This window comes from Camelus bactrianus, chromosome 16 (genome assembly GCF_048773025.1).
Source record: "Camelus bactrianus isolate YW-2024 breed Bactrian camel chromosome 16, ASM4877302v1, whole genome shotgun sequence".
Lineage (NCBI taxonomy): Eukaryota > Metazoa > Chordata > Mammalia > Artiodactyla > Camelidae > Camelus > Camelus bactrianus.
The window spans coordinates 17106357-17131893 of record NC_133554.1 but is presented as its reverse complement, the minus strand read 5'-3'; the positions used below and the strand labels follow the sequence as shown (position 1 = coordinate 17131893).

At 39.5% G+C, this 25537-nt stretch overlaps 1 protein-coding gene and 1 long non-coding RNA gene across 3 annotated transcripts in view; one reads left to right on the top strand and one right to left on the bottom strand.

Moving 5' to 3' along the window:
* LOC123615662 (uncharacterized) overlaps positions 1-25537 on the bottom strand; it is a 106724-nt gene that overhangs the window by 46703 nt on the left and 34484 nt on the right. The gene's annotated exons all lie outside the window — the stretch shown is intronic.
* ANKFN1 (ankyrin repeat and fibronectin type III domain containing 1) overlaps positions 1-25537 on the top strand; it is a 335257-nt gene that overhangs the window by 277107 nt on the left and 32613 nt on the right. The window contains exons 14-17 of the mRNA XM_010951115.3: positions 6868-7083; positions 16415-16581; positions 19221-19371; positions 20878-21046. Of these exons, the coding sequence (XP_010949417.3) occupies positions 6868-7083; positions 16415-16581; positions 19221-19371; positions 20878-21046 (703 nt within the window). The remainder of the gene's footprint in view (positions 1-6867; positions 7084-16414; positions 16582-19220; positions 19372-20877; positions 21047-25537) is intronic.

Below are 25537 nucleotides of genomic sequence, written 5' to 3'. Positions count from 1 at the left end.
AATCAGTCAACTAATTTCTCCTTTCTGGGCCTCAGTTTCATCACTTGCAATATAAGGACCAGATCTCCTGAAAAGCTCTTGATGCTCTGGCATCCTGTGCATCTATGAGTGTGTGGAGATGGAGAAAGAGACCAGCAGGCATTTTGAGGAGTTTCTTGGCTTGATGTTTATGGTAAAGCAAAGGCATTTGCATACATATTTGATACTTAAAAAAGCAAAACAAAACAAACAAACAAAAAAACTTCTTAAAAGCTTACCTTTAATTCTGAATTTATTTATCCTTCTATACTACTAACCCAATCAAGATCAGGCCCCCAGGCCCTGCAAGAATCTTTGCAGGTTACAGAGCCCCTCCTAAAAATGACACTGAATTCTAACCAATCTCTTCTGGTTTTCCCTTCATTGTTTTCTCGTATTATCTGAACTTGTGGTTCTCAGCACAGAAAAACATCTGCTACATAGAATTGGGGTCTTTAAGACCTCACTGAGCCTTTATCAGTGATGTCTGTCAGTTACACCAACCCCAGAAAAAAACTTAACAGGAATCTACACAAGCTGTGTTTGGCCAGGCCATACCAGCCAAAATGTAAAAATAGGGTCATCATAATAAAAAAAATTCCTACACTTCCAACCCCCATCTGCAATTATAGGAATTTCATTTCTTAACCCACGTGATTAATAATTTGATTCTCTGTTAATAATAATTTTTATTTTCTTGCTGTTATAATTAATTCTGAAAGGTAATTCTTAAGCCTCTTGTGCTACACTCCATTGTACAGGCGGTTTAACTACCTCATGTCCTCAGTGAGATTAAAAAAAACAAAAAAACAAAAAACAGTGCTCTCCATCGACACTTTTTTTTTTTTTAGTTAATTCAGAACTTTTGCTTTGTCCTCAATCCCACAAATCCATCTGCCTTCTTAACACTGAAAAAAATAGTGAATTCTGCTTTACAAAGAATATTAAGTCCATTGTTAAATTACTCAGTCTTGATTACAGAATTTTTTCCTTCAACTCAAGAAGTTCCTGAAGCTAGGCCACAATAGCTGTGCTGAATTCAAAGTGCCCCATCCTTTCATCATTGACCAGCTTGAGTTGGACCAAGTCATTGTGCCTCACACAGCTCTTTCTTTAGGATAAAGCTCATTTCCAGTAGGCTCCTTGGTCCTTTACCAAAGTTCTTTCCCAGGAGTCCAGTGGACCCTCCCATTAGCTCATCACACAGCCCAGACATGCTGTGGATAGGCGGAGGATAACTTGGTTTTATGTTAATTTCATGACTACAGTCCTCACATGTAATGTTTGCCTAGTGATCATATTCCACTTTTCTACTAAATTCACTTCCCCATATTACAGGCCAACTATTTAAAGCCTTATCCATTCTACCACATCCCTTCCCCCACATCTCCATCAGCTGATGACTTTACTGCATAATTCATTAATAAATGGGAACTAATTCTTCTTCCAACACCAAATTGAAAAGCATCCTTGCACTGACCCTACTTTCTCTTCCTTCCCTCCTATTCCAACAGATCTCACTCCACCTACCAACGGCGCAACCCTCCACATGCACTTTGGATCTCAGTTTTTCACTCCCTCCTTCAGCTACCAATCTCTCTTCTCGTCCTTAGACCCAAACTTCTTGAAAGAGTGGCCAGCATTCTTCTCCATTTACTTCCTCCCTTCCCAGTTAGTTCTAAGCCCTCTCCTTGACTTCTGCTACCACCATGCCTACCACACTCTCTCAGGCCACAAGTAATCAGAGGCAGATGATGCCCATAAAGCCTGTGCTTCAGGGCCCCTCACCTGCATGATCCCTGTGAGTGTCGGGGTTGTAAAGTGCTTAGGTGGAAAGAGGAAGTTGGGGTGCAATCAGGAAGCATTTCTGGTAACCCGCCTAAAGAAATCCCAGTGGGGGAAGGGGATCACAAATTCCAAATATTCCAGTATTGGGGGAAGATTTCCTTTCCCATCTAAATAAATATTCACTTTATACCTAATTTTCATATTTGTAATTTTATATTCTTTGTCTAAAACAGGGTCCCAAAATTGTATGGTACAGGCCCCTTCAAAACCTGGATCCATCCCTGCCAATGACTTCAGTTTCACTAAATCTAATGGACACTTTTAAATCTTCTTTGCAACTGACATCTCAGCAGTGTTTGATACACTTGGTCCCGCTCTCCTTTTTTAAACTGCCACATCCTTTGGCTTCCACATCTCCACACTTTCCAGATTTTTCCAGCTTCCTGGCCTGTCTTTCTCACTCTCATTTGCTAGCTGTTTCCTCTGCATAGAATCCTCTTCTACTTCTTTGCTTCACTAATTCCTGTATATCCTTCAGATCTCAGCTTAATTTTTATGCTTCCTCAGAGAGGCTTTCTCTGATCTCCTGATTAAGTGAATCACTCTCAGAGTACCTTGTATTCTTCATTCAGAATGGTGATCATAATCCCATTAGTTAACTATTTGTATCATTACTTGGTTAGTGACCAACTTGAACTGTGAGTCCCCAAGCTCAGGGAATGTATCTGTCTTGGTTACCACTACATCCCCCTATATGTGGCATGTGGCAGGGTCTCAGTAAGTACTGGCTGGATAAATAAATGTATTTATCAATCCAACCCCTGTGCCCCTAAGATCACACTTGAAGGTACTCTATCTCACCAAAGGGAAAAAGAATCACAGAAATGTACCTCATGCCATAACTCCCACCTGGATAGTTCTCCAGCCCTGCACAGTGACCAGTACCTTGTAGTACTCAATAAACAGCTACCCCTTACAGTGCACATCAAAGGCCGAGCACTGCCTCCTTAAGTAATAGGAGTCAGTTTAGTCTTTTGTTGTAGGACCTATCGCCCAAACTATTTGCTGATCTTTAGAATGAAAATATCTGGAAATAGTGAAGCAAAATATCTTTTGGGGAGGGGGGGCTCTAGGTTAAAGGGCACAGAAAAAAACTTTACAGAAGAGGAAGAAAAATAAATTTGTGGAAATTTATACTTAACATTTTAGGCCCCTTTACTAATCTAACATTTCTTACAATGTTCTGAGGAGAGTAAAATGGCATTCTTAAATAGCCTGACTGGCATCAGCCTTACATAAATCCTACGATTCCACCTGCAGTGTATCTCACTTTACTCTCCTCCCCTTTCCAGCATCACTCCCACTGCCTCATGTCAAAAGCCTCCAAAGTTATCCTCTTTCTTCCAGTCTTAATATCCTCCCAATCCATTCTCCACACTTCTGCCAGAGAAGCCAATAAAAGGTTCTGACCCTGTCACTCCCTGACTCATACTCTTTACAAGAGTGGCCCAGACATTTCATCATGGCACACAAAGGTCTTCACTGCCATCTTTCTCCCCCTCCTGTTTCCGTATCACCCTGCCGTACCTTCATCACAGAGCACATGAACCACTGTGCATCCTGTGCCTTATTTCCAGTATCTATCTGCTCTATAATCAGGTCTTTTAATGCATGACAATAAATAACAGTCGTGAAACAACAGCTTTCATTTATTTAACAGAACAGGTGCCAGACACTGTGCTAAGTGCTTTACAAACTGTATCTCATTTTTTCTTCATCACACCCTAATGAGAAAGTACTATTATTGATATCCATTTAACAGAGAATAAAACTGAAGCCTAGCACGTTAAATAACTTGCCCAAGGTCGCACAAATAGGAAGTAGCAAAGTCTGGATTCAAACCCTGATCTATGTAACTCCAAAGCCTGTATTCTTTCTAATATTTCATCATCTTATTCTGTGTTCATTTATAAAAAGCAGAAAAATTTTAAATGGAAGAAATTATCTACATTATAGTTAAAAAAGAAAAAGTAGAACTCTATTCTGAATCATTTGGAACCTATTTAAGAGAAGTGGTCTTAAATTTTACTTGAAAGAAGGTAAAGTACGAATTAACTGATTGATTACTATTACCTAGGCAGGAAGAGAGACAAGTACATGCCAGCAGTTGGATGTAAAAAAAAAAAAAATTAGAAAGACTTTAAGTGACCAAGACCCCACATTGTTTTTCCTACCCTTAGGGAAATGGCAGAGACCCCAAGAGGCAGAAGTGTACATTCCTCTTACATTGAGAGATGTCCGAACTACTTATCCTCAAAACACAATAATAATCTGACACTGTAGACTGGGTTACAGTAAACTTCCCTCCTCCACAGCTTTTAGGAATGAGTGTTAGTGAGTTAAAGCCAGATAACAATTTATGAATGCTATGTCTTTCTCCTTTTTCAAGGGGGAAAAAAGATTTCCCCAAAATTTTATTTTTCCAGGACTTAATATCTCTACTTCCTTTAGCTTCATGTCACCCCAAACTGAATACAGGTCTCTAAATATTATGCATCTGTCCAAGGCTTATTGACAGCCTGTGATTTGTTGTGGTTATAACCTAGATACATTTCTGTAAGCCATCAGGTGGCTTTTATTTCTCTTTACCCTGTAGAATCCACAAGGTTCCCACATCTCCTAACCCTGACTGCACAGCATGACAGGTATCAGCATGGCCTGTTTTTCTTTTAGGCTCTAAAGAACTCCAATTTTGCCCCCTTAGAACACAGTCACAATTTGTTTTCAGAAGGATATTCTTCTTTTAAATTGGGCTCTCCCCAGAGCTAGTTATCCAACTCAGTTTGTTGTCAATAAAGAATTTCAGGAATACTTATAGACATTTCTTGTTTAGCCCATTAGTCAAAATATCCAAAGCTGACAGTGAACCACTGATAATAACTCTGCTTAAATGAAATGACTACCTCATTCAATATCCACCCACCAGCTTTGGTCCAAAGTAAATCACATCTTTCTGTGTCCTAATGAAAACACGGTAATTCAGTCAGCAAAAATTTCTTGAGCTACTACTATGTGCTAGGCACTGTGCAAGGAACCTAGAAAAATAGAGATGAAAAAGCCATGATCTCATGACATGTACATCAATACACAGGAAAGTCAGAGTCATGCTAAGATACAACTTTGTACAGGAAGCTGTAGGGGACAAAAAAGCAGATGGTAAATTCTACCTATGAGAGTTGGGAAAGTCTTCCCAGGGAAGAGGAAACCTGGGCTGAGTTTTGAAAATGAGTTAAGTATAAACAAGGGTCAGGTTCCAATTAGAGCAATAAAGAAAGCCCATACCCTACCTACTTGTATTAAGCTTGAGAGTTTACAAAACACTTTCTCATACATTGCTTGGCTTAGTTCCCCAAATACTCTATAAGGTAAGGATTAGCATGAGGGATGTCTGAGCCATTAAGGACCCTTAATTTTAGATAATGAAACTCAAGACCTAAGAGACTAAATCATTTTTCAGAAGTCTATGTGTTAATGAACAGCCCTGAAACTCAACACCAGGACAACTAAAGGCTTAACAGCAGTGGAATGCTGAAGCCAACTTGTACTGGCTTAGCAGAGCCAATGAATGCTCCAAAATTTTCAAAGCCTGTTGTCAAATCTTTCGTAGGTCTGGTAGCTCAAAATAGGCTATTGTGGGAGCATTTACACCACAGAAATTGGCATATGCTATATATCAGGCCCCTGTCTTTCTTTTCTTTCCTTCCTTCTTTCCTTCCTTCTTTCCTTCCTTCTTTCCTTCCTTCCTTCTTTCCTTCCTTCCTTCCTTCCTTTCTTTTTGATGTCCAGTTTACCAGCTTGGCTTTGTTGATTGGCTAATAACACTCTGCATAAATCTGTATTACTACATACAGCTAAACGCCTTACCCAATTACTTCTCTATGTATAAGTTAATTATTGGGAAAAAATAATCTGACTGATTAGGTCATTTTTAAAAATCGTAATCCTGCCAAATGACTTTTTATATGTCATAATTATTTATGAGATACCTCACTTATGTGTCCTGTCCTAGTAAATTAAAAAAAAAAATTAAAACACAGTCCTTACCTATAAGGGAACATTCTGGTTCCCATATCCAGATGTGAATACTGACCAGCTGGTTCATTCATCTTTAGGTCATCCGTGTTACTTTCACAAATTCCAGTTCTACTTCTGCTCTTCTGCTAACAGGTTATCTCATCAGCATTTATGTGAGCTCACAAAAATATCAACTAGGAGTTCTGAGATAGTTTGTAATTTTAAAAAACCACAGATATTCAAAGTAAAAGGGTATTTTATCCCATTCATCCAGTGCGCTAGGTTAGAAATCTTCAAATCCTGCATATTTGTAAAACTGTTTATTTTAATAACATCTACCTGGGCCCCTCCACATTTAATGTGGCACCCTTTCCTTCCTACCTTTCTAAAAGTATTGTCTACCTCATTGGCCTAGCTCACAAACAATTTTAACAAAATTTTAAATTAACAGAACTCTCTGAAATGCAGATAAGTCAAACCAGGCCAATCTCCCAATTAAAGTATCTTGAAGGGAATGTGCAGTCATTTGGGGACCTGTACAATGTGCTACATTGTCAATTCACTTCTTCATTTTAAACAACCCCACTTCATACCAGCTTACTGTAGATCTCTTGAAAACTCCACAAGTAGCATACCTGAAATATCAGGCATTTTTCTTTAAAACATCTGGGATTCTCTTCAAGTGCTGGTAACTGAGGTTTATGTGCTAGTGTGTCTATGTGGGTAAGAGATATTTACAGATATTGAATTTGCTTAAAAAAACATAATTTTTGTGCCTCTTGCTATAATCTTTGCAGGCTTATGGTGAAGACTTTTTCTTTGAGCTTCTGTTAAGTACATTTCTATGATGCCACATATTCTAAGCCTGCTTTAAAAAAAAAAAAAAGGCTTCTCAGAAACATTAGATAATTATTCAGTGTCTTTTGTTGCAGCTGTGTTGCTTTGTCTGCACATCATCTAAGCTACCAGAAATCTATTTGTTTCTAGAATTTACTTGGAACCCACAACTTGGGAAGAGTTTACTATGAGCCCATTAAAGACCGGCATGGAAACATCCTCATAGTCACCATCAGAGAGGTGGAGATGCTCTACTCATTTTTTAATGGCAAATGGACGCAGATCTCAAAGCTGCAAAGCCAGAGGAAGTCTCTCTCAACACCTGAGGAGCCAACAGCCTTAGACATTTTACTGATTACCATCCAGGTATGCAGTACTTTCCATTTCCTAATATATTTAAAGTTCCAAACACATTTATTGTGGCTCTAGTGAAATATAACAAGAGCCACTTACATACGTAGAGATGGAATGAAGAGGTCCAGAGATGTGGCATTGTTTGTATGCCACACATAGGAAAGATTCATAAGCTTATTTTCACTTAACACTCTCCAGAGCTGGAATTTTTCAAGCAATACAAATAGTGGGCACACTGAAAATGCCCCTGACCAATGAACCAATGAGAAACATTGAGATAAATGTTTGAGTGTGGGTCCACAGGTAGTGTAATTAAAACATTAAACCAATCCCTGAATGAACTGTCACAACAGTACATTTTTAGACTATATATATGTGTATATGTGTTTGTGTGTGTGTGTGTGTGTGTGTGTAAAACACTTGGAACAAAAACACTCACACATACTTACTCTTGCTTGTTCCGTATAATACTTCCTTAGGATGGACAGGCATGATTAAATCCATTTTAGGAATGAAATAACTGAGGCTCAAAGAGCTTATGTGACATATGGCCACACACAGATGCAGATTTGGTGAGGTTAATGATGGTTCAACATCACTCAGCTCCTCACTTCAACAAGCCCCTTCCAAAACCCTACCATTCACAATTTTGTATTCTAAGGAAACCACCAAAAACTGTATTAGCTTCAGGCCCCACCAAACTTGGATTTGCCCTTAGACACACAGCTGGAAAATGGCAGAGCTGAACCTGAACTCAGAACTTCTGAGTGGAAGCAGGCTTCCTCTACTGTATTACATCATATTCGGGCAGGGCAGGAGTAAGGGTTTTAATGAGTGAGGGAGGAGAGATGAAATAAAAAACGAAAGACTGATCTGAGAACCAAACTGCTACCAAAATTCAAAATTCAGACATCTGAGATCCAAGCTCTTTACCTGGATGGCAGAGCTGGGATACAAACCTATCTCTTGTGCTCCTGAGTCCAGCACGCTATCCAGGACACCACACCGTCTCACATATTCTTGTGTGAACATGGGCTCAAGCTGTTTCTTTTTCCTTCTTTTAAACCCAGTAATGCGGGGTGAATTCTACAGAACTCTCCCGTTAGGCTTGGGCAAAGCGAGCAGAAACAGTTACCTCGAGGCCGACACAACCAATTGCGTATATCCACAAGACAGTCAATCCGGAGTAATGGGAAAGGGCCCAATCTTACAGGAAAAAGCCAAACCTGAGCCTTGGCCCAGCAGCCCCTCATGATCACCCTAGACAGCTAGGCCACCAGCCTGCTGACTTAACTCTCATTCTCCACTGAGGGATGGCTAGTACAATAATCTCACCTTTCCAATACTTGCACTGACCCGGACCAGGGTAAAGTCCAGTGTAGCAAAAGTAAGCTAAGTAGTCAAAGCCAATACTTCTGAATTTGATTTCATGGAATTTGGGTTCATATGAAATTTAGAGAGGGTGTGAGGGTGTGTATGTGTCTGTGTGTGTGTGTGTGTGTGTGCGTGTGCGCACATGCATATGTAGGTGGGAGAAGGAACAGACACATTCGTGGCTCCCCTCTTCACCTTTTATAAGTAAGTGCTAAAAGAAACATTTAAAAAAATCATAATAAATTGAGCTTTTACAGGGTGACTAATACACTAATCCCCTATAGGGATAAACAGGGGTCTGGGCTACCTTTGCTCCTAGAAACAGAGCATAGGCCCCAGCATGATATAATACCTGGTTTCTCCTAGACTTATTACATTAAAAATGTGTTACAGGTGCAGAAAAATTCCAATCTGGCAAAAAGTTGTTAGAGAAGGAGACCAAAAATAGAGGCAAGATCAGGTTTCCACACAGATCCAAGTGGAAAATTTACCCCCCCTGACAGGCACATTCCTGCTTGATGTCATTCCCACCCACCCCCCACTTTCCTTTCTCCTCCTCCTACTTTTTCTCTCTCCCCTCCTTCCCACACAGGTCTTACACTAGAGAGGAAACGGGGGAATAAAACTACTAGGTCTGGTATTCAATCACTCCTAGACTTAAGATGTTAATTATGTCAGGCATTGGCCACAGCAACTCAACAGAGAGATAGGTCCTGGGGTTGACCAAGGCAGGCTGGGTAATTCCCACAATTCCAGGCCACAAACTATTCTTTTTGCTCAGGGTCAGTAGACTGATGTCACCAGGCCTTCTGATTGGAATCCTGAGCTTCTTTCTGCTACATCACACCACATTCTGATGCACCACTTTGGAATCAGGCTGACTGGGTATGATCCCTGACTCTACTTCTTCTAGTTATGTAACCAGAGCAAGTCACTTAATTTATCACCTCCTGTATTCTCTCCTCTGCAAAAACCTACTTCATGGGGTTCTAATGACAATTAAGTGAGTCAAAACATATAAAGCATTAGAAGAGTAACACAAAGTGAGTGCTCGATAAATGCTAGTGATTTTTATTATTTCTCTACTCAGAAAAATCCAACCAATGCTAAGCTCTCCTCAGGGCACACCCAATCCATCTCCTCCTCATCTCTACTCTCCCAGGGGACCCTAGGTACTGACTCAAGTCATCTTTCAAGGCATTTCACTACTTCCTCTACTGTTTCAAAAGAACTGAGGAAAAACTGTATAAAGACTATATGATCCACAATGGGGTTTTCAAAACAGACAAAATCTGAGCCCATAACTAATCTACTAATCTTCAGTGCCCCAGGGAACCTCCAGGGTCTAACTCTCTCAAATTTCTGAGCCTATCAAATCCCAGACCTTCATAACAGGCCTCTCTCATATACCTGGAAGGGAGAGAAAAGCCCTTCCCACACTTGCTTGGGAAAGAAAAGAAAGTTATTATGGACAAGCGGGAATCCCCCAAGCAAACTAACTGGCAGTAAGAGTACAGCTGATCCTTGAACAGCACAGCGGTTAGCTGACACAGCCCCCCAACAGTAGTAAATCCACATACGATCTCTGACTCCCCAAAAACTACTAACAGCCTACCGCTGACCAGAAGCCTGATGGATAACCTAGTCAGTCAATTAACACATCCTTTATATGTTATACAGGTATTATATACTGTATTCTTCCAATAAAGTAAGATAGAGAAAAGAAAATGTTATTAAGTAAATCATGAGAAAATACGTTTATAGTACTGTACTGTATTTATCAACACCATAAGTATACACCATCTCCTTACAAGACAAATGTTAGCACCTATATCAATATCATCTTATATAATACAAAACACTGTAGATGTTATACCTGTTACAAACACTAGAATCAAAAGTGAAAAGATAATGTGAAAAAGAGGTTCACATTTACTTACAAGTATAACAATTCATGCATTGATAATAAAGACCAGCAGTATGATTGCTTTTTGGTAGCCTAGTGTAATAGATACCATTGCTTCAGGGTAGACTAGTCTAGACACTAATGAATGAACAGTTATAAAGTTTTTATGGCATACAGTATTACAGTCACATTCATAATACAGTATTGGAAACATTGTTATTTTTTTAAAGAACCATTTAGCTGTGATGATAAGCTGATAGGAGAGAGGGGCATACTATATGGTAATGTAATTCTCTGAAAGCAAATTTAGGAAACAGTAAGGAAACTAACACATTATTAATTTTACATTAAATATTATTGGCCTTATGCCTACATGAAGATAGACCACCCATTTCAATACAAATTTTGCCCAATACAAGTGTGCATGACATTCCACAAATTTTGTATATTTACTGAAATCCATGTCTAAGCAGATCACACAGCAGAGACCTGTGTCATTCAAGGGTCAACCGTATTTCCAACAGAATGGCCCCTCTCAGGTACTGGGTTACTCTGACCATAATCTCCAGAGGTTACTTCAATAACTGGAAGTATCACAGGTGACGTTTTCTCTGATGATGAATCTCTTACATTTGTATTACATTCTCTGTCACACATCTATAATATCACTTGATCCTCATGAAAACCCAGTGAGGCTGAGTGAGTAATTGGTGTCCAATTCATAAATGAAGCTATGGATTTCAAGGAAGGAACCCAACAAGGTCTTATCGGCCAAAAAAGCAGCACGTGGGACTAGGACACAAGCCTTCTGACTCTTAGCCTGGTGCCCTTCCCGTTCCACCATGCTGTTTTACACACTCCCCCCTTTCCTCTAGATCCTTTTTAAAAGTGTGACCCTGGAGAAGCTGCGGTGAAACTTGCCTTCTATCTACCTTCCATCCCTGCCTTCCTTCTCTTGTTCTCCTCAGGCATTTCTTGTCACCTACAGAGACCCCATGATGTAGTTTTTACACCTGAGCTGCCCAGGACCTATCTCTTCTGCCCTTTTCTGCTTTTTTCCAACACATTTCTGCTCTCTCTACCTCCAAGCAACATCTAACATGGGAAACAAAAACTACTGGAATCAGGAAGATATGGCAATGAGTCAGTTGGGCTGGATATAAGAAATAATTGGGTTAACACAAAATCTTGTTCACCAATGTTCATGACAGAATTATTCATAGTAGCCAAAGAGTGGAAACAACCTAAAGGTCCAACAACTGACGAAAGGATAAACAAAAGTGGTATATTCATATAGTAGAATATCATTCAGCCATAAAATGGATGAAGTACTGATCCATGCTCCAACAGGGATGAACTTTGGAAACATTATGCTAAGGGAGAAAAAGGCAGACACAAAATGGTACATAATGTATGATTCCATTTATACAAAATTTCCAGTACAGGCAAATCCATAGAGACAGAAAGTAGATGAGTGGTTCCAGGGGCAGGGAGAGGAGGGATTGGGGAATGACAGCTAATGAATGCAAGGTTTCTTTTTGGAGTGATGAAAATGATCTGGAATTAGATAGTGGTGATGGTTGTACAACTTTGTGACTATAGTAAAGATCACTATAGTGAATTTCACACTTTAAAATGGTGAATTTTATGGTATGTGAATTATATCTCAATTTTTAAAAAAAAAACAAAGAAATAAGTAGAAGTAATAGACAGTTACAGTTATCTGGAGAGCCCTTGTCTCATCTAAAGAACAGTCCTATTCAGCCTCAACTAATTGCAGTAGAAGACAGTGGTCCCAAAGTTGAAATATTTTCCAATTTTTAAAGAGAAGTTGAAAACTTAAGAGTTTTAGATAAAATCACTTTTTATTTTTAAAAGATAGAAAATAATTCATAAAACTTATATTCTTTGCAGTCCATGTAATCTTGGGCCACCGGCCACCATGTTATGACCTCTGGGTAATTCAGCTTCCATACCCTATCCAAAAAAATAAAAGCCCTATAGTTATTCGAAAAGCAACTACATATTGTTCCTCTAATATAAGCTCTTAAGATATCTGATCAGTGAAGAGAGGGTGGTGTATACCCTTCCCGGTCACTGCACCAACACAACATATTCTTTCCCAGAGGCCCAGCCCCAGCCCCACTACCTCTGGGCCTCTCACTTCATATTTAATAAACATTTTTTAGTACCAACTAGGTGCCAGGAGCTCTTCTAGGTGCTATAGGGGAAAACAATGAGTAAGTCAAGGACCTTGCTTTCAAGGAGTTCAGTCAAGAGAGGGAGACAGACTGGTAAACAAATCAAGGTAATACAAGGCAGAATTAAACCAGAGCCTGATAGCAGCACAAACAGTGTACTATGGAAGCACGGACAAAGCAGCTATTAACTCTACCTGGAAACATCAGGGAAGGCGTTGTAGAAGAGGTGACACCTGGCTGAGCCATGCAGGGTAAGTTAAGTTCACCAGGTGGAGAAAAAAAAAAAAGAGAAAGAAAGAGACAGGGGAGGGCAGGAGGGATGGAGCAAGGAGGAATGAATTAAAGAGAACTGAATTAAAGAGAGGGCATGGCAAAGAAATACGGCAAAAGCTGGAAAAGTAGATCCCACCCTCCCTTGGGTCCACAAAGGACTTCACACAACCTTCATCACACTGGGTTAAGAAAAACTTGCTTACATGTCCCTCTCACAGACTGAAATATGAGTCCCATGAAAGGAAGTTCATATCTTGATGTCATTAATATCCTAGCACAATGCCTGAAACATAGCAGGTGCTCAATAAAAGCAGGTAGAATGAGTGAATTCATAAACCAACAAAGAATCAAAGAAGAGAGATCAAGCCATGTACAGAGAAAGAAAAAGCAATCCATTTTGGCTGGAGGTAAGAGACACAAGAGGACTGTAATGGAAGTAGACTAGAAATGCAGGTCAGAGGTTAAATCAGGCGATATATAAACCCACAGGCATTTAATTTGGCTTAGGAGGCCTTTCTAATGTACCTCAGATTATGTGACTGGGACAGCTTCTTTCTCTTCCCATGCATTTCTCAGGCTCCAAAAACATTCTAACTAATGAAGGATAAATGACTATGTAAAGGCAGGAAAACACATAGTAGATGCTCAGTAATAGTCTTTAAAAATTGAATGAAAGAGTGAATTACTCCATCCAAGAATGGTGTTGGTTTTTACATAACCACAGTATGTTCCTAACTCACATTCTATTTGTGGTCAGTTCTGACCCCTACATGTTTTTCTCTTATACTCATATCCATCCTATATTTGTACTCTTGGTTTTGGATCTTTACAAGCACATTTTCTTATTAAGTTTCAACCCTAATTATGATAGGTTTACTTTTCCAATGCATAGGGTCATTCAGAGCTTTATTACTATTTTCCAGAAAATCAAAACCACGTCAAATTTGGGACCCACAAATTTGATACACACATTCTTCATTTCTTTGTCTGGAACATCAATAAAGATGCTTAACAGACTGACTTTAAGGACCAGTCTCTACTTTTCCCAAATTATCTAGTGAAAAAGATGATACTGGAGATATCTCCCTGGTCTATGGATCCTGCTCTTTTCCTGTTACAAAGTAAAGCTGCTGTATGTTTGCCCTTCACAAAACCATGCTTATTCCTATTTAGTAGGGTTTCCTAGGTGACTGCAGATTGTTTGATGGTTCATTCCCATTTTTTTCCAAAGATCAGTAAGTTGGTGGTCTTTAATTATTCGGGTCATCCTGTGTTTCTCCCCTCCCTATTTCAAAGACAGACACATTTGCCCTTTTCCAGCCTTTAGGGACTCTTCCAGTTATCAAATACAGTGACCTGTGGGTTTGTGGCCGTATCTGCTTGCACAGCAAGTACCCCTGGGGTGCATATCGTCAAATTCTGCTGATCTAAATACTTCCATTTTTCCTTCTCTCATTAGCCATTTCTCTTTCTTTGATTACCTGTTCATTTCTCAAAATTTCACCTTGACTGAGCTTCCTCTAGTTAAGTAATTACCTGTGATCTGTTCTGAAGAGACAAGATGAAAAAGTTCAGCCTTATCAATCTCCTGATATTAAGAATTCCTTCCTTCTTGACAATGAAATCAAATTTTTCTAGTCTAGTCTTTTGCCAAACATCTTAAAAGTTAGTCTTTGCTTTTTTATACATGCTAGTTTTATCTTCCTCCCAATTGTGCCCATTCTCATTCTGTCCTTATTCTGCTATTCTCGTATGTTCTGTTTTAGGGACATGGCCTGATTTCCACATGTTGCATACCTATTATATACAAAAATAGCACTGGGTAGTAAGGATACAAAGCAATTTAAAAAAACCCTCCCATGAATTTCATAGTATAGTTCAAGAAAAGAACATGAAAGAAGAAAAACACAAGTACTTATTCCTCTGTATGCCTACATTGCCTCTATTATAAACTGGCTTCAGTATATTATGATCATTCATTTACTCATCTGTCTTTCTTAACCTCTTCAAAATATCAGGTTTTACATGGAACCCTATGGGGTTCCATACCTGGAACTCAGTATGTTTGATAAGGATGGGATAAAGGAGACAATACACAACAGCATATGCTGCATGCTGCAGATGGTTGATTCTACAGAGGAGCAATCACTCCTTCAGAGTATACTGTCAAGGAAGGCCTCAGTTCCATACTGGATTGAGTACAAGTTTAATTGTTTTTTTCCTCTTCTTTTTTTGCCTTCCCTACAGTTAGTGGTAGGGTTGATGCCCTCTTTGTTATCCCCTTTGAAAACCAGGTTAGACAAACTCTGGCCTATAAGAATCTCTCCCCTATACTCAGTTACCTGAGTCATCACTCCTAACTCTGTTCCATCCCTATGCTGCCCAAATGTCTTACCAACCAATATAGGGAGAGGGAGAGTCTGTATTACCAATTATTCATTATTTGAATTCCTACAATCACACAGAGAAGCAAAAGTCACAACCTAAACAGCTCACTAGAAAACTGACCACATATGAAACAACTCTAGTCAAACGTCCCTCTGTGTTTAATTAGGCTGGCACTTCCTGTTGCAGCAACTTCATTCAGTCTCTGCTGCCTGTGGAATACTGTGATGTGACAATACAATGCAAATTCAATGCAAATCTATTACAAGGTAAATTTTTAAATCGTGTGAAAGATAAAGAATTTTGCAAAGCTAATGAAGATGATGTGGAGACCTAATCAAATCACATGCAGAGCCACTGACAACTGAGAATCTAGCAGTGGTAGGCCAGTTAACAACTGAAGAACACATGTAAGGAACAAGGATTTTATAAGAGAATGATGTGAATATCAGTTATTTAACAAGGGGGAAAAATATACTTTTTTTGAATTTTTGAAAAAATGAAGCCTTCACATACTCATACAAAAGTTATCCTCTTCATGATCACACTGTAAAAGTCAAATATTAGGAACAGCATTTCAGCTATCATACAATTTAGTCTAAAAGTATTAAACCAAGAATCAATACTTGATTCTCTCTTTGTTCTCAGGATTAATGAATAATTATAACTACAACCCAAATGTTAATAATATAAGTAGGTCTATTGGTATTACTTTTTGTTTCATTTTTGAAGATAAAGAATCAAATCCTTTTTTTCTATTTACTATAACATTTTGATCCTTTTCCTGACACCAATTATCCTGAAATAATGAGACTCTCTGTACTGCTTTGTCAGTTTTTACACTTGCAAATTTCTTTCCCCAGCTAAACAATAAACCTTCCAAATACAGAAATTATGAAGTCTATTTTTCTTTAGTACCAACACCAGCCTATTCCCAATCACAATTCACACACTCGTGGGACATCTGAAGAAAATAAATATGCAGAATATATTAATAACTGATTATCTGACTTGGAGGCTAATTCTCCTAAAGGTGAGACTGGCTGAACCACCATGCATCCTCAGCATTCATGGTGGAATCCCAAGATTTCTCACTAACTACTTAGCTACGGCTCCTCTAGTTCATGACATGGTGCATCTAAGGAAGGAAGAGGTTTTGAGACTGCGTTTAAAGGTGTTCTTAATTTTGTTTTTCATCCTACAGGATATTCTCTCCTATCACAAAAGGAGTCATCAGCGTCTCTCTCCTGGATTATACCTGGGTTACCTAAAGCTGTGCAGCTCTGTAGATCAGATCAAAGTTCTTGTTACCCAAAAGCTGCCCAACATTCTCTGCCACGTGAAGATCCGTGAAAACAATAACATTTCCAAGTAAGTTGTGAGGAGTTTGGATTTTCCTTGTGAAGCAATGGCTCAAATGATGAGTGTGATGTGCCCATCAAACTGAAATGTTACTTGCAAGTGAAGTTTCTATGATGAGATGTCCTCAGGGCTAGCACACTGGGGCAAAGGCATAGCTGGGTTTTAACATTAGAATGAGGACGACGTGCGGTGTTGGCTGGTGGAAGGAGTGAGCGTCCATTTAAACAGGACACTATCCTTTCACTTTCCTCTCTGCAACTACTGATGCTCAACTGGTCAATGAATAGATACCCTTTTCTTTCAACAATGCTATTTCCAGTATCTTTTCTTCACAGCCTAAAAAGTCATATTTTTTAAAAAATCACTTGTGTAAATGGGTTCTAGTAGAGAAATTGGTTTCCCCTTAATTTTAAAAGACCCTCCCTACCCTCATTCTCTCCACCCCTACCCCACTGGTCTAAGGACTTTTTTATGTTTCCTATACTCTTTATGGTTCTCTAGGGAAGAAAAGAAGTAACAAGGCCTGAGCTTCTGGAAACTGCTCTTTGGTTTGGCATTATGGTGAATTACCCTGTTAGCTTTGGGAAAGTTGCCCAATCTTGGTAATCTGGCTCAGCTTTACAACGGTCCTCTAGCAGGCCTCTGAAAGTCTACTATAATAAACTGAATTGTGCTTAACATGAAAAGAAAAGGAAAGAAAAGAATAGATAAGAAAAGAAAAAGAACTCTCTGGAATTTGTCAAGTCTTCAATGTAGAATTTAAATCCCCCAGATTCTAGTTACACCTGTGAATTTGCTTAACCAAACAGACTTGAATTTGGTCATTTAAAATTTGGTCCCTCAGGTGGGAATTTATTAACTGTAGTGTCTTGCAATGTTTATTAAATACTTGATGACAGTGAAGATAGATGATGATGATGGTGTCCTCTTCAGAGAACTCACCAGCTGCCATATTCTCTTCTCTCACTTACCAACTACACCTAGACTCTAAGTCTGCCATCTGGTGGTCACTTCTACAATCAGCATCAGTTATCTCAGTCCTTCCTAAGAGGTTGCATGGCTCATTTGTTGGTTGATTCAGCAGTGGTTACTTTCATCCATTTTCTAGATTTATGTCTTAAAGGTACAGATTCTTTTAGTGATTGTACCAACTAATCTCCCTTTGCCAAGGGTCCAAGTTTCGTTTTTACAAAAGACTCTGGTATTCTTCACTCTGCTGGTTCCCTCTCCCTTAACCTTACAGACTAAACTGATTAGTTAGTGGGCAGATGCTTTCATGGTATTCCTCGTGGTAATTTACTTGCTAATTTGACTGCAGATGCTATTTTAGTAATGTGGTCCTTTGAAGTCTGTGCATACTTATGCTAGTCAGAACCTCCTCATTTAGTTCAGTATCAACGATGGAAGAAAGGAAATCGTTCCCCAGCAGGTTCTCAAAGATTAGTTATTTGTGAAGCCAACAGTATGCCCCGATGGAAGTAGAATTTTGATTTTCTTTTCTCTTATTGAGACAAAGGGTAGATCTTTTTCCATAGTCTTTTACAATATGAGAATTGAAATGAAACCAGTATCATGCAGAAACTTTCTTAAGAGAGTAGCTGGTTAAAAGAGAACATGTGCTGATGAAAAGTTCATGTCACAGTTTCATATTCTGATGCATAGACTGGAGCCCAGGTGAGTATAACCCACTGAGGGGAGCCCTCATAGGTTCTTCACACGGGTGGGAAAATATATTAGCACCTCCTCTCTTTCCATCTCGGGACAGGAGGGCTTTCCTTTCCCCTCTAGCCTGTGCCTGAGAGCATACTGCTGCTCCCTGCAGAGTTATGAGGAGAAAATGGACCAACTAAATGTGTGTAGACACTTGTGCTAAAATACCTGTGGAAACAATGTTGCCCAAGAGGGATTTACCTTGATCTTTTCAAGATCCTTTTGAAGAGCAGCCTTTGGGGGACAAACCAGATGTGCTTTCCTCCCACCACCGTTCTTTTCCCTTCCCTTCTGCATGGCATTTGGAAAAGTTCATTAGGAAGGATTATAGAACATGCAGAATAAAGACACAGTTGACTGGTTTGGAAGGATGGAAGCAGTGATGTGTGTCCCCTGGTTCCTTTTATTAGAACTGTCTGGTGTTCCTGTTTGTGATTCTCTTCATTTTTTTGTAAGGGGAAGGAAATCCAAACAGTACCATGATTACAACAGGCCAGGGTTAAAATGTGCCATGTGGTTTTTTGCCTGAGTTGGACCAGAGTCCTGTGGTTACCCAACTACTGAATTAACCAGGAGAGGCCCCTGTGGTAAAATGTAGGGTCTTAGAACTCACAAGGATCTTCAGGGAAAGAAAAATGAAGACAGTCAGGAAATTACAACAAAATATTTCAAAGTTCCAAATCTCAAAAACTGATTCATTACAAATCAGACCTGCTCTTCTGAGGTATATGTGGTTTGATAGGTGAAGTAAGCATAAATTAGAAAAAGCTCATTTTACACTCCTTCTGGGTGGCAAAAAGTTCAAATTTCTTGAATTGCATCAAGTTTTAACCATTAAAAATTGGTTATCCAGGTTATGGACATATACACTAAAAATGTTCTGTGCTGTGTTCTGAACTTTTGTTATATTTCTAATTTTAACTTGACTCAACATACAGAGAGGAGTGGGAATGGGTCCAAAAGCTTTCTGGCTCTGAATCTATGGAAAGTGTGGATCATACTTCTGACTGCCCCATGCAATTGTTCTTCTACGAGCTCCAGATGGCAGTGAAAGCCCTCCTTAAGCAGATCAATATACCTCTACACCAGGTACTAGTCTTTACCGTTTTTATCTTCTTTTTATGGCTCATGGAAACTGCATTATGGCATAAAACTCAAGAGGTGAAAAAAATTTTTTTTCATTGATTTACATACCACTTTGCACATACATACAAATTTTGAATTTGATGCCTGTAAGTAGACACAGACTGCACTTCTGTACCTTTTCTCTAGCTCCTCCATGTTATTAACCTCTTCCAAAGTTCCTGTGTTTGGGTCAAACAAGGAAAAATAATTGGCTAATCTACTTTGAAAGACAACAAATCTCAGCTTCAGAATAGCATGAAGCAAGGATAAAAAAATATAAACAAGTAAGTAAATAAACAAGTGTACAGTTGGATGTACAGATGATTTATCTAAGAAAAGAAGACTAGTGGTAGTAAATCTATAGCAAAGGCCAAGGTTATGCCATGCTGTCTTTCCACAAACAGAAAATCTGTTGTCAAAATTACTGTGTTGTCCAAGTCAAAATATGCAAATCTTTCCTCCACTAATACCCAACTTCAAAGAAAACTGTTGGCATGGAAGAGAACAGTAAAAGTTTCTTACACTCTGTCTAGCAAGTTAACAAAATGTAGCATTAGGTTGGATTCTTTTTTTTTTCTGACCTACATTCACCATCCCCCCCAACTCAACACACACCATCCCTTTACACACACACAAAAAAAATGAACCAAGTTTAGCCTATAAAGAAGAACATAAAAGGAGTGACTGGCTCTCTTTACATAAAACAGAGATAACCATGAATTGGCCTCTGATCCATGGAGGCAAGGGGACAGATTGGAGGCTCATTGGAGTACTGCTCTGATTATACGTCAATACAGCAAGGCCAGTCCAAAACAGCCAACAAGATGAAGAACGAATTGCACTAGATGCCTATAAAGACATTAGGAGAGCAACTGGATTATTCCAGGGGTGGCCGTGCACTCAGGAGGAGGGGAAAATACCAGCTCAGCTTGTGACAGTAGATACTATTAAGGGTTTCTTGGGCTTAGCAGGTTTGAAGCAGCTCATATTTCATTGGTGACTCTTGGGCTACATATACATGTTGGGAGAAGGCTGCCTAACTGCCTAAGAGTGCATACAACATTTTTTTTTTTTTTGGATACTTGTAAAATTTACTCAGTCCTTGGCCAGAAACTACATTTTCCCCCCTTAACCAACTTAAATTGAAACTAGTGGATTTTTAATTCAATCCATTTTTGTTGCTTCGTGTAATTATATTCATCATTTTGAAAAGCCCACAGAACGCAATCATTTTCTGCTTTTATAAGAAGCATAAATGTTGTTTTCAGAGTTTATGTGGAACATTACTGCCTTAAATCTTGATTTTATATAGCATTATTAAATTGGCTGAACCCTAATATTTATGTTGTATAAAAATTCCAAGCTTGAAGTCGTGTAATTTTGTTAGATGTTTTATGCCAGTTTGGTGTTGTTTATGTAAGTGCCATGTTGTAACTCTCCTATTTTTCCTCCGCGCGTGTCCCTCTGCAGGCAAGGAACTTCCGCCTCTACACACAGGAGGTGTTGGAAATGGGTCACAATGTGTCCTTTCTTCTCCTGCTCCCTGCCTCAGACGACGTCTGTACAGCCCCAGGACAGAATAATCCTTACACCCCACACTCAGGGTTTCTTAACCTCCCTCTTCAGATGTTTGAACTTGGTATAGTAGCTTGTTTCACCTAGAAATATTAACCCAGCCTCCTTATAATAAAATCACAAAGTTATATCTGTTCCCCCTTGTCCCAGTGGAGGGTCAATAAATCACATGATGGCTTTGGCAACAACCCTTCCTAGAACTGTGTACAAGTCTGAGAGAAAGCAAAGCTCCAAGACTATGTGCCTGAGCAATAATTATTGAAACCTAGCTAAGGCTCAATGGAGAGGAGGGACTTCTAAACAGAAAGTTCAGTTATCAGGCTGCAGTTCTTGCCTCCCTTTTGCTCTCCTAAAACATAAATACAAGAACTGATGTTTTCATAAAAAGCACTGCCCCTTCTCTTTCTTTCTTTCTTTCTTTCTTCTCTCCCCACCCCCAACCCCTCTTTCCTTCAACCAGGAAAAAAAAAAAAAAAAAAAAACCTGAAATTAAAATGTAAAGTACGTATCACTTCGGAGGAGGGAAAAAGCCTATAAGTAGTGCTGATTTATTAAATAGACTCTAATATTAAATAGACTCTAAATTTCTAGCAGGACATTTGAGAAACTGACAGAGTCTCCCAGGATGCAATATTGTGATTATAATGTGGGATTCTGAATGGTGGAAGATCTTGTCCTGACTTTCAAAAATGAATAGCCTGGGCCCCAGGTTCTCTATTTTTGCAGAGACCCCTGCTGCCCACTGAATATGTGAATAGAGAGGCTTTGTCTCTTCCCCGTGCTTCATCCTGTAACAGGCCAATAAGCTGCAATTAACAAGAGTTCCATCAGTTCAAATGAATTGTAGGATTTGTGGGAGGGTGAGTGACTGGGTGGGTGGAATGGAGGCAGACTCTCTTTGGATTGCTCCCCAGCCACCAAATTCAGAAGCAGACAAGGCAAATGCCTGATGTCTCTTTTGAGACTTGGGCATATCCAAATCTGAATTTATCTCGAGGATAAATAGATTAAGCCTCCCAGTTTCCCTTGCTCCAAGCAGTTCAGATGCCCAAAAGCTGATGAACAGCAATTGTTATTTTCCAGAGGAGAGAGAGTTATTAGAGAAGCCTGAATCAGACTTACAGACTGGGACTGGAGAGTATTGGATCCTCTATTGTGAGGCACTGGCAATCACTTACCCTTCCAGTTTCTTTTCTGTACCAAATGATTAATTAACATTGGCCATACCACTCCCAAAAGGCCTGAATGTGAATGTGACCATTTATTGAGTTCCCCATCCAAAGAACAGTATTAGCCTATGTTGTAACTGCATTGCTACTACAAAACATAGTTTAGGTCAAGATATTTCAATTCAAGTCAATACAAATATACTGGGTGCCTACTGGGAGATTCAGAGATGAGTAAGACAAAGACTGCCTTCAAGGGGCTTTTAGTACAGTGGCAGGAGTAAAGTAAGAATACAAGTTAATTTTTAAATGAAGTATATCGTGCCAAAATTGTAAGTATAAAGTGATACTGAAAAAAGAAGTGAAGCACATCTTCTGAAAGAAAACATCAGGAACCACCTTGGAGAGAGGATCTTGATGTGGGTGTTAAAGAAAGGACAGGATGTTAGTAAACATGGACAGTAAAAGCTTTTCTGTAAGAGGGAGCAGAATGAGCAAAGATGTAAGAATACAAAAACTCAAGAGAGCCCAGTTTGGCTAGATCTGAGAAATGGTCTGAGGAAACAGCTACAAAGCTGTGTGGACAACTCGTAGCCATAGTGGGCACTATTTTAAAAGTCAGGCTGTGGAATCTGTTTAAGATGGACTGAAAGCAGAGCAGGTTTGGGGAGACAGTTCAGAGGTTATTATAATAACCCAGTGTTAGGAAGAAACAAAACAAAAAAAGGAAACAAATACAGATGTAAGAAACACTGGAAGTAATCAACAAGATTGGACAACTGTTTGAATGAGAAAAGACAGTCTGGAGACTTCCAGAGGACCCCCACTGTTTTTAGTTTCAAAGACTGTGAGGACATTGCTGCCATTACCAAACCTAAGGAAATCAGAGAAGAAAATGCCTTGGGGGAGAAAGTGATGCTTTTAGCTCCAAATATCTTGAGTCTGAAGGTGCTAATTCAACATCCAAGTGGACATATCCAATCAGCAGTAGAAATGCAGGAGAGAAAGCTGAGTACTAAACACAGCAGTTAGGCCAGTGTCTGATAACATCTAAAGCCATGAAAGCAAATGATTTCCCAGGGATAGGTAAATGACAGGGAAAAGAACCAAAGAAAATACTTCACTAGAAAGCTAACCAGGAGTCCATTCTATGTGAAATGGTCATTACTGTTCCCTGATTACAGGCAAAAATACATGAAATTCATTTCCTCATGCTTCAGTGGCCTGCCTGGGAACAATAAATAATCTGGTATCAGTCAAAATAGTACGTGACTCCCGAGACCCTGGAGGACCGAGCCCTGGAAGCGTCCTCTCCATCCTGCCTTCTGGGAGGCTCACACACTTTTTTGGGGCAGCCACACTTAATCCTACTGTTGTCACTCTCTGTTCTACAATTTCCTCTCTTCACTCATTTGTTCATGAATTCATCAATAACTACTTATTAAGTAACCTACTATGTGCCAGGCACTATTCCAGGTACTAAAGAATCAGCAATGAACAAACTCCTCGTGGAGCTTACACTCCAGTGAGGGAGAGAAACAGTAAGCCAATCAACAAACAATACTGTAAATGTCAGGCAGCAGTGAGGGCTATGAGGAAAAATGAATCTTGGTAAGGGACTGAAGTGACAGGGACTGCAATTTTGTATAGGAGGACCTGGGCAGGCCTCTCTGCAGAAGATATATTTGAGCAGAGACCTGAGATTTCCATGCAATGAAAACAGCGATTGCAAAGGCCTTACAGCAAGAGTGTGCTTGGCTAAGAGATCAGCGTAGGTGGGGTGTGGTAAGCAAGAGCAACAAAGACAGGAAGTGAGATCAGAAGGTCAGCGGGAGCCAGACCACGCAGGGCTTCCCAGATCATGATAAGGACTTTGGATGTTACTTTAAGTGTACTGGAAATTCAGTGGAGAAGTCTGAGTAGTAGAGTAACGTATTAAAAGCTCTGCACAATCTGGTAGTCCCCCTAAACACACACACACATACATACACACATACACACATATATACATAACTAGCTAGTTAGCTTAACTTTGTTTAACCCAGCATTTTCCAAATTCATTTGGCAATGACTCAAACCATTTTGGGCATGGCACTTACTAAAAACCCACAGAAAACATACTCTAGGATATGATGCCCAAGAACAGTGTTACTCAAACTTTGGTGTGCATAAGAAACACTCAGAAAGCTTGTTAACATAGTTTCTTGGAGTCCCACTCCAGAGATGCTGAGTCAGTAGGTCTGGGAAGGAGCTGGAGAATCTGCATTTCTAACACCACACGAAGTAGTACTGCCTAGACACAGAGAAAAAGACATTTTAGGAACTTAACAGAAGTAGGATTGTGGTTAGCACAGTAATAGAATCCAACAGGGCCTATCTCTGACCTGACTTACCTTTTCTTAATACCAAAAGTAATGTAAGGCCATTAGAAACTAGCCTTCATCTATGAAAACCAGGCCATAGATCAAAACCTGGGTCTCAATAGTTCCTGACTTTAAGATATTTTTTTCCTAGAATAAAACATAACTTCTTACCCTCCTGGTTCTCCCTCATTACTGTATCATTGGTGATCCAGCTGAATAATGAGGACCATGTAAGTTTCCAGAAAAGACCACTTGGTTAGGCTTGTTTCCACTGGCATACACAATTCTATTAGCCTTTTCTAGGGCTCAGAAGAAAATGTTGCCAGTAGCGGGAAATTAATACACTCTAGTACTACGCTTAACGTACTCTAGCACCACTAGCACCAATTTTTTAAATATTACTGGGCCTTAGTAAGAATCATGATAAACTCTCTCCTATCCTCAAGCAATGAGAGCTTTCAAAGAGGCAGATTATCAGAGTTATTTCCTCCGTCAGACATCAGCCTGCTAAGCATTAATAGTATCATCTAAGAGCTTGCTCTAGTGGGCCTAAGCCCCTCCAGGAAAAGTGCTAAGCAATTTTCACTTGTTTTTTTTATAAGTTGGGACTTCGATCTTTCACAGATAGGTCCACACTAAAAGCTCAACTGATACACTAAGCATTTCTGAGAAAGAGAATGTTGTTGGAAATTCAGTCAGAACTCCGAAATTTTAGTAACACAGGAGTTCTAACAAAACTTGAAAAAATGCAAATTATGGGAATATGTACACTATAACAGAATAAAATGTTACACTATATTTCAGTTTGACTTGTATAAGTCTTCCCTGTCCCAGGCAAAGGACTTGAGATTTGGCACCCTGACCATGTTCCTGCCAATGGCCTCAGTGAATCATAATTAACCTGCTAACCAGCTATGGAAACCTGCATCTGTGCCTATTCCAGCACTAACTAGATCTAGCAAGGACAAAATGACAGAGGAGCTTAGCCCTCTGTCTTCTGGAGGAAAGACTAGGCTGGGGCAAAGC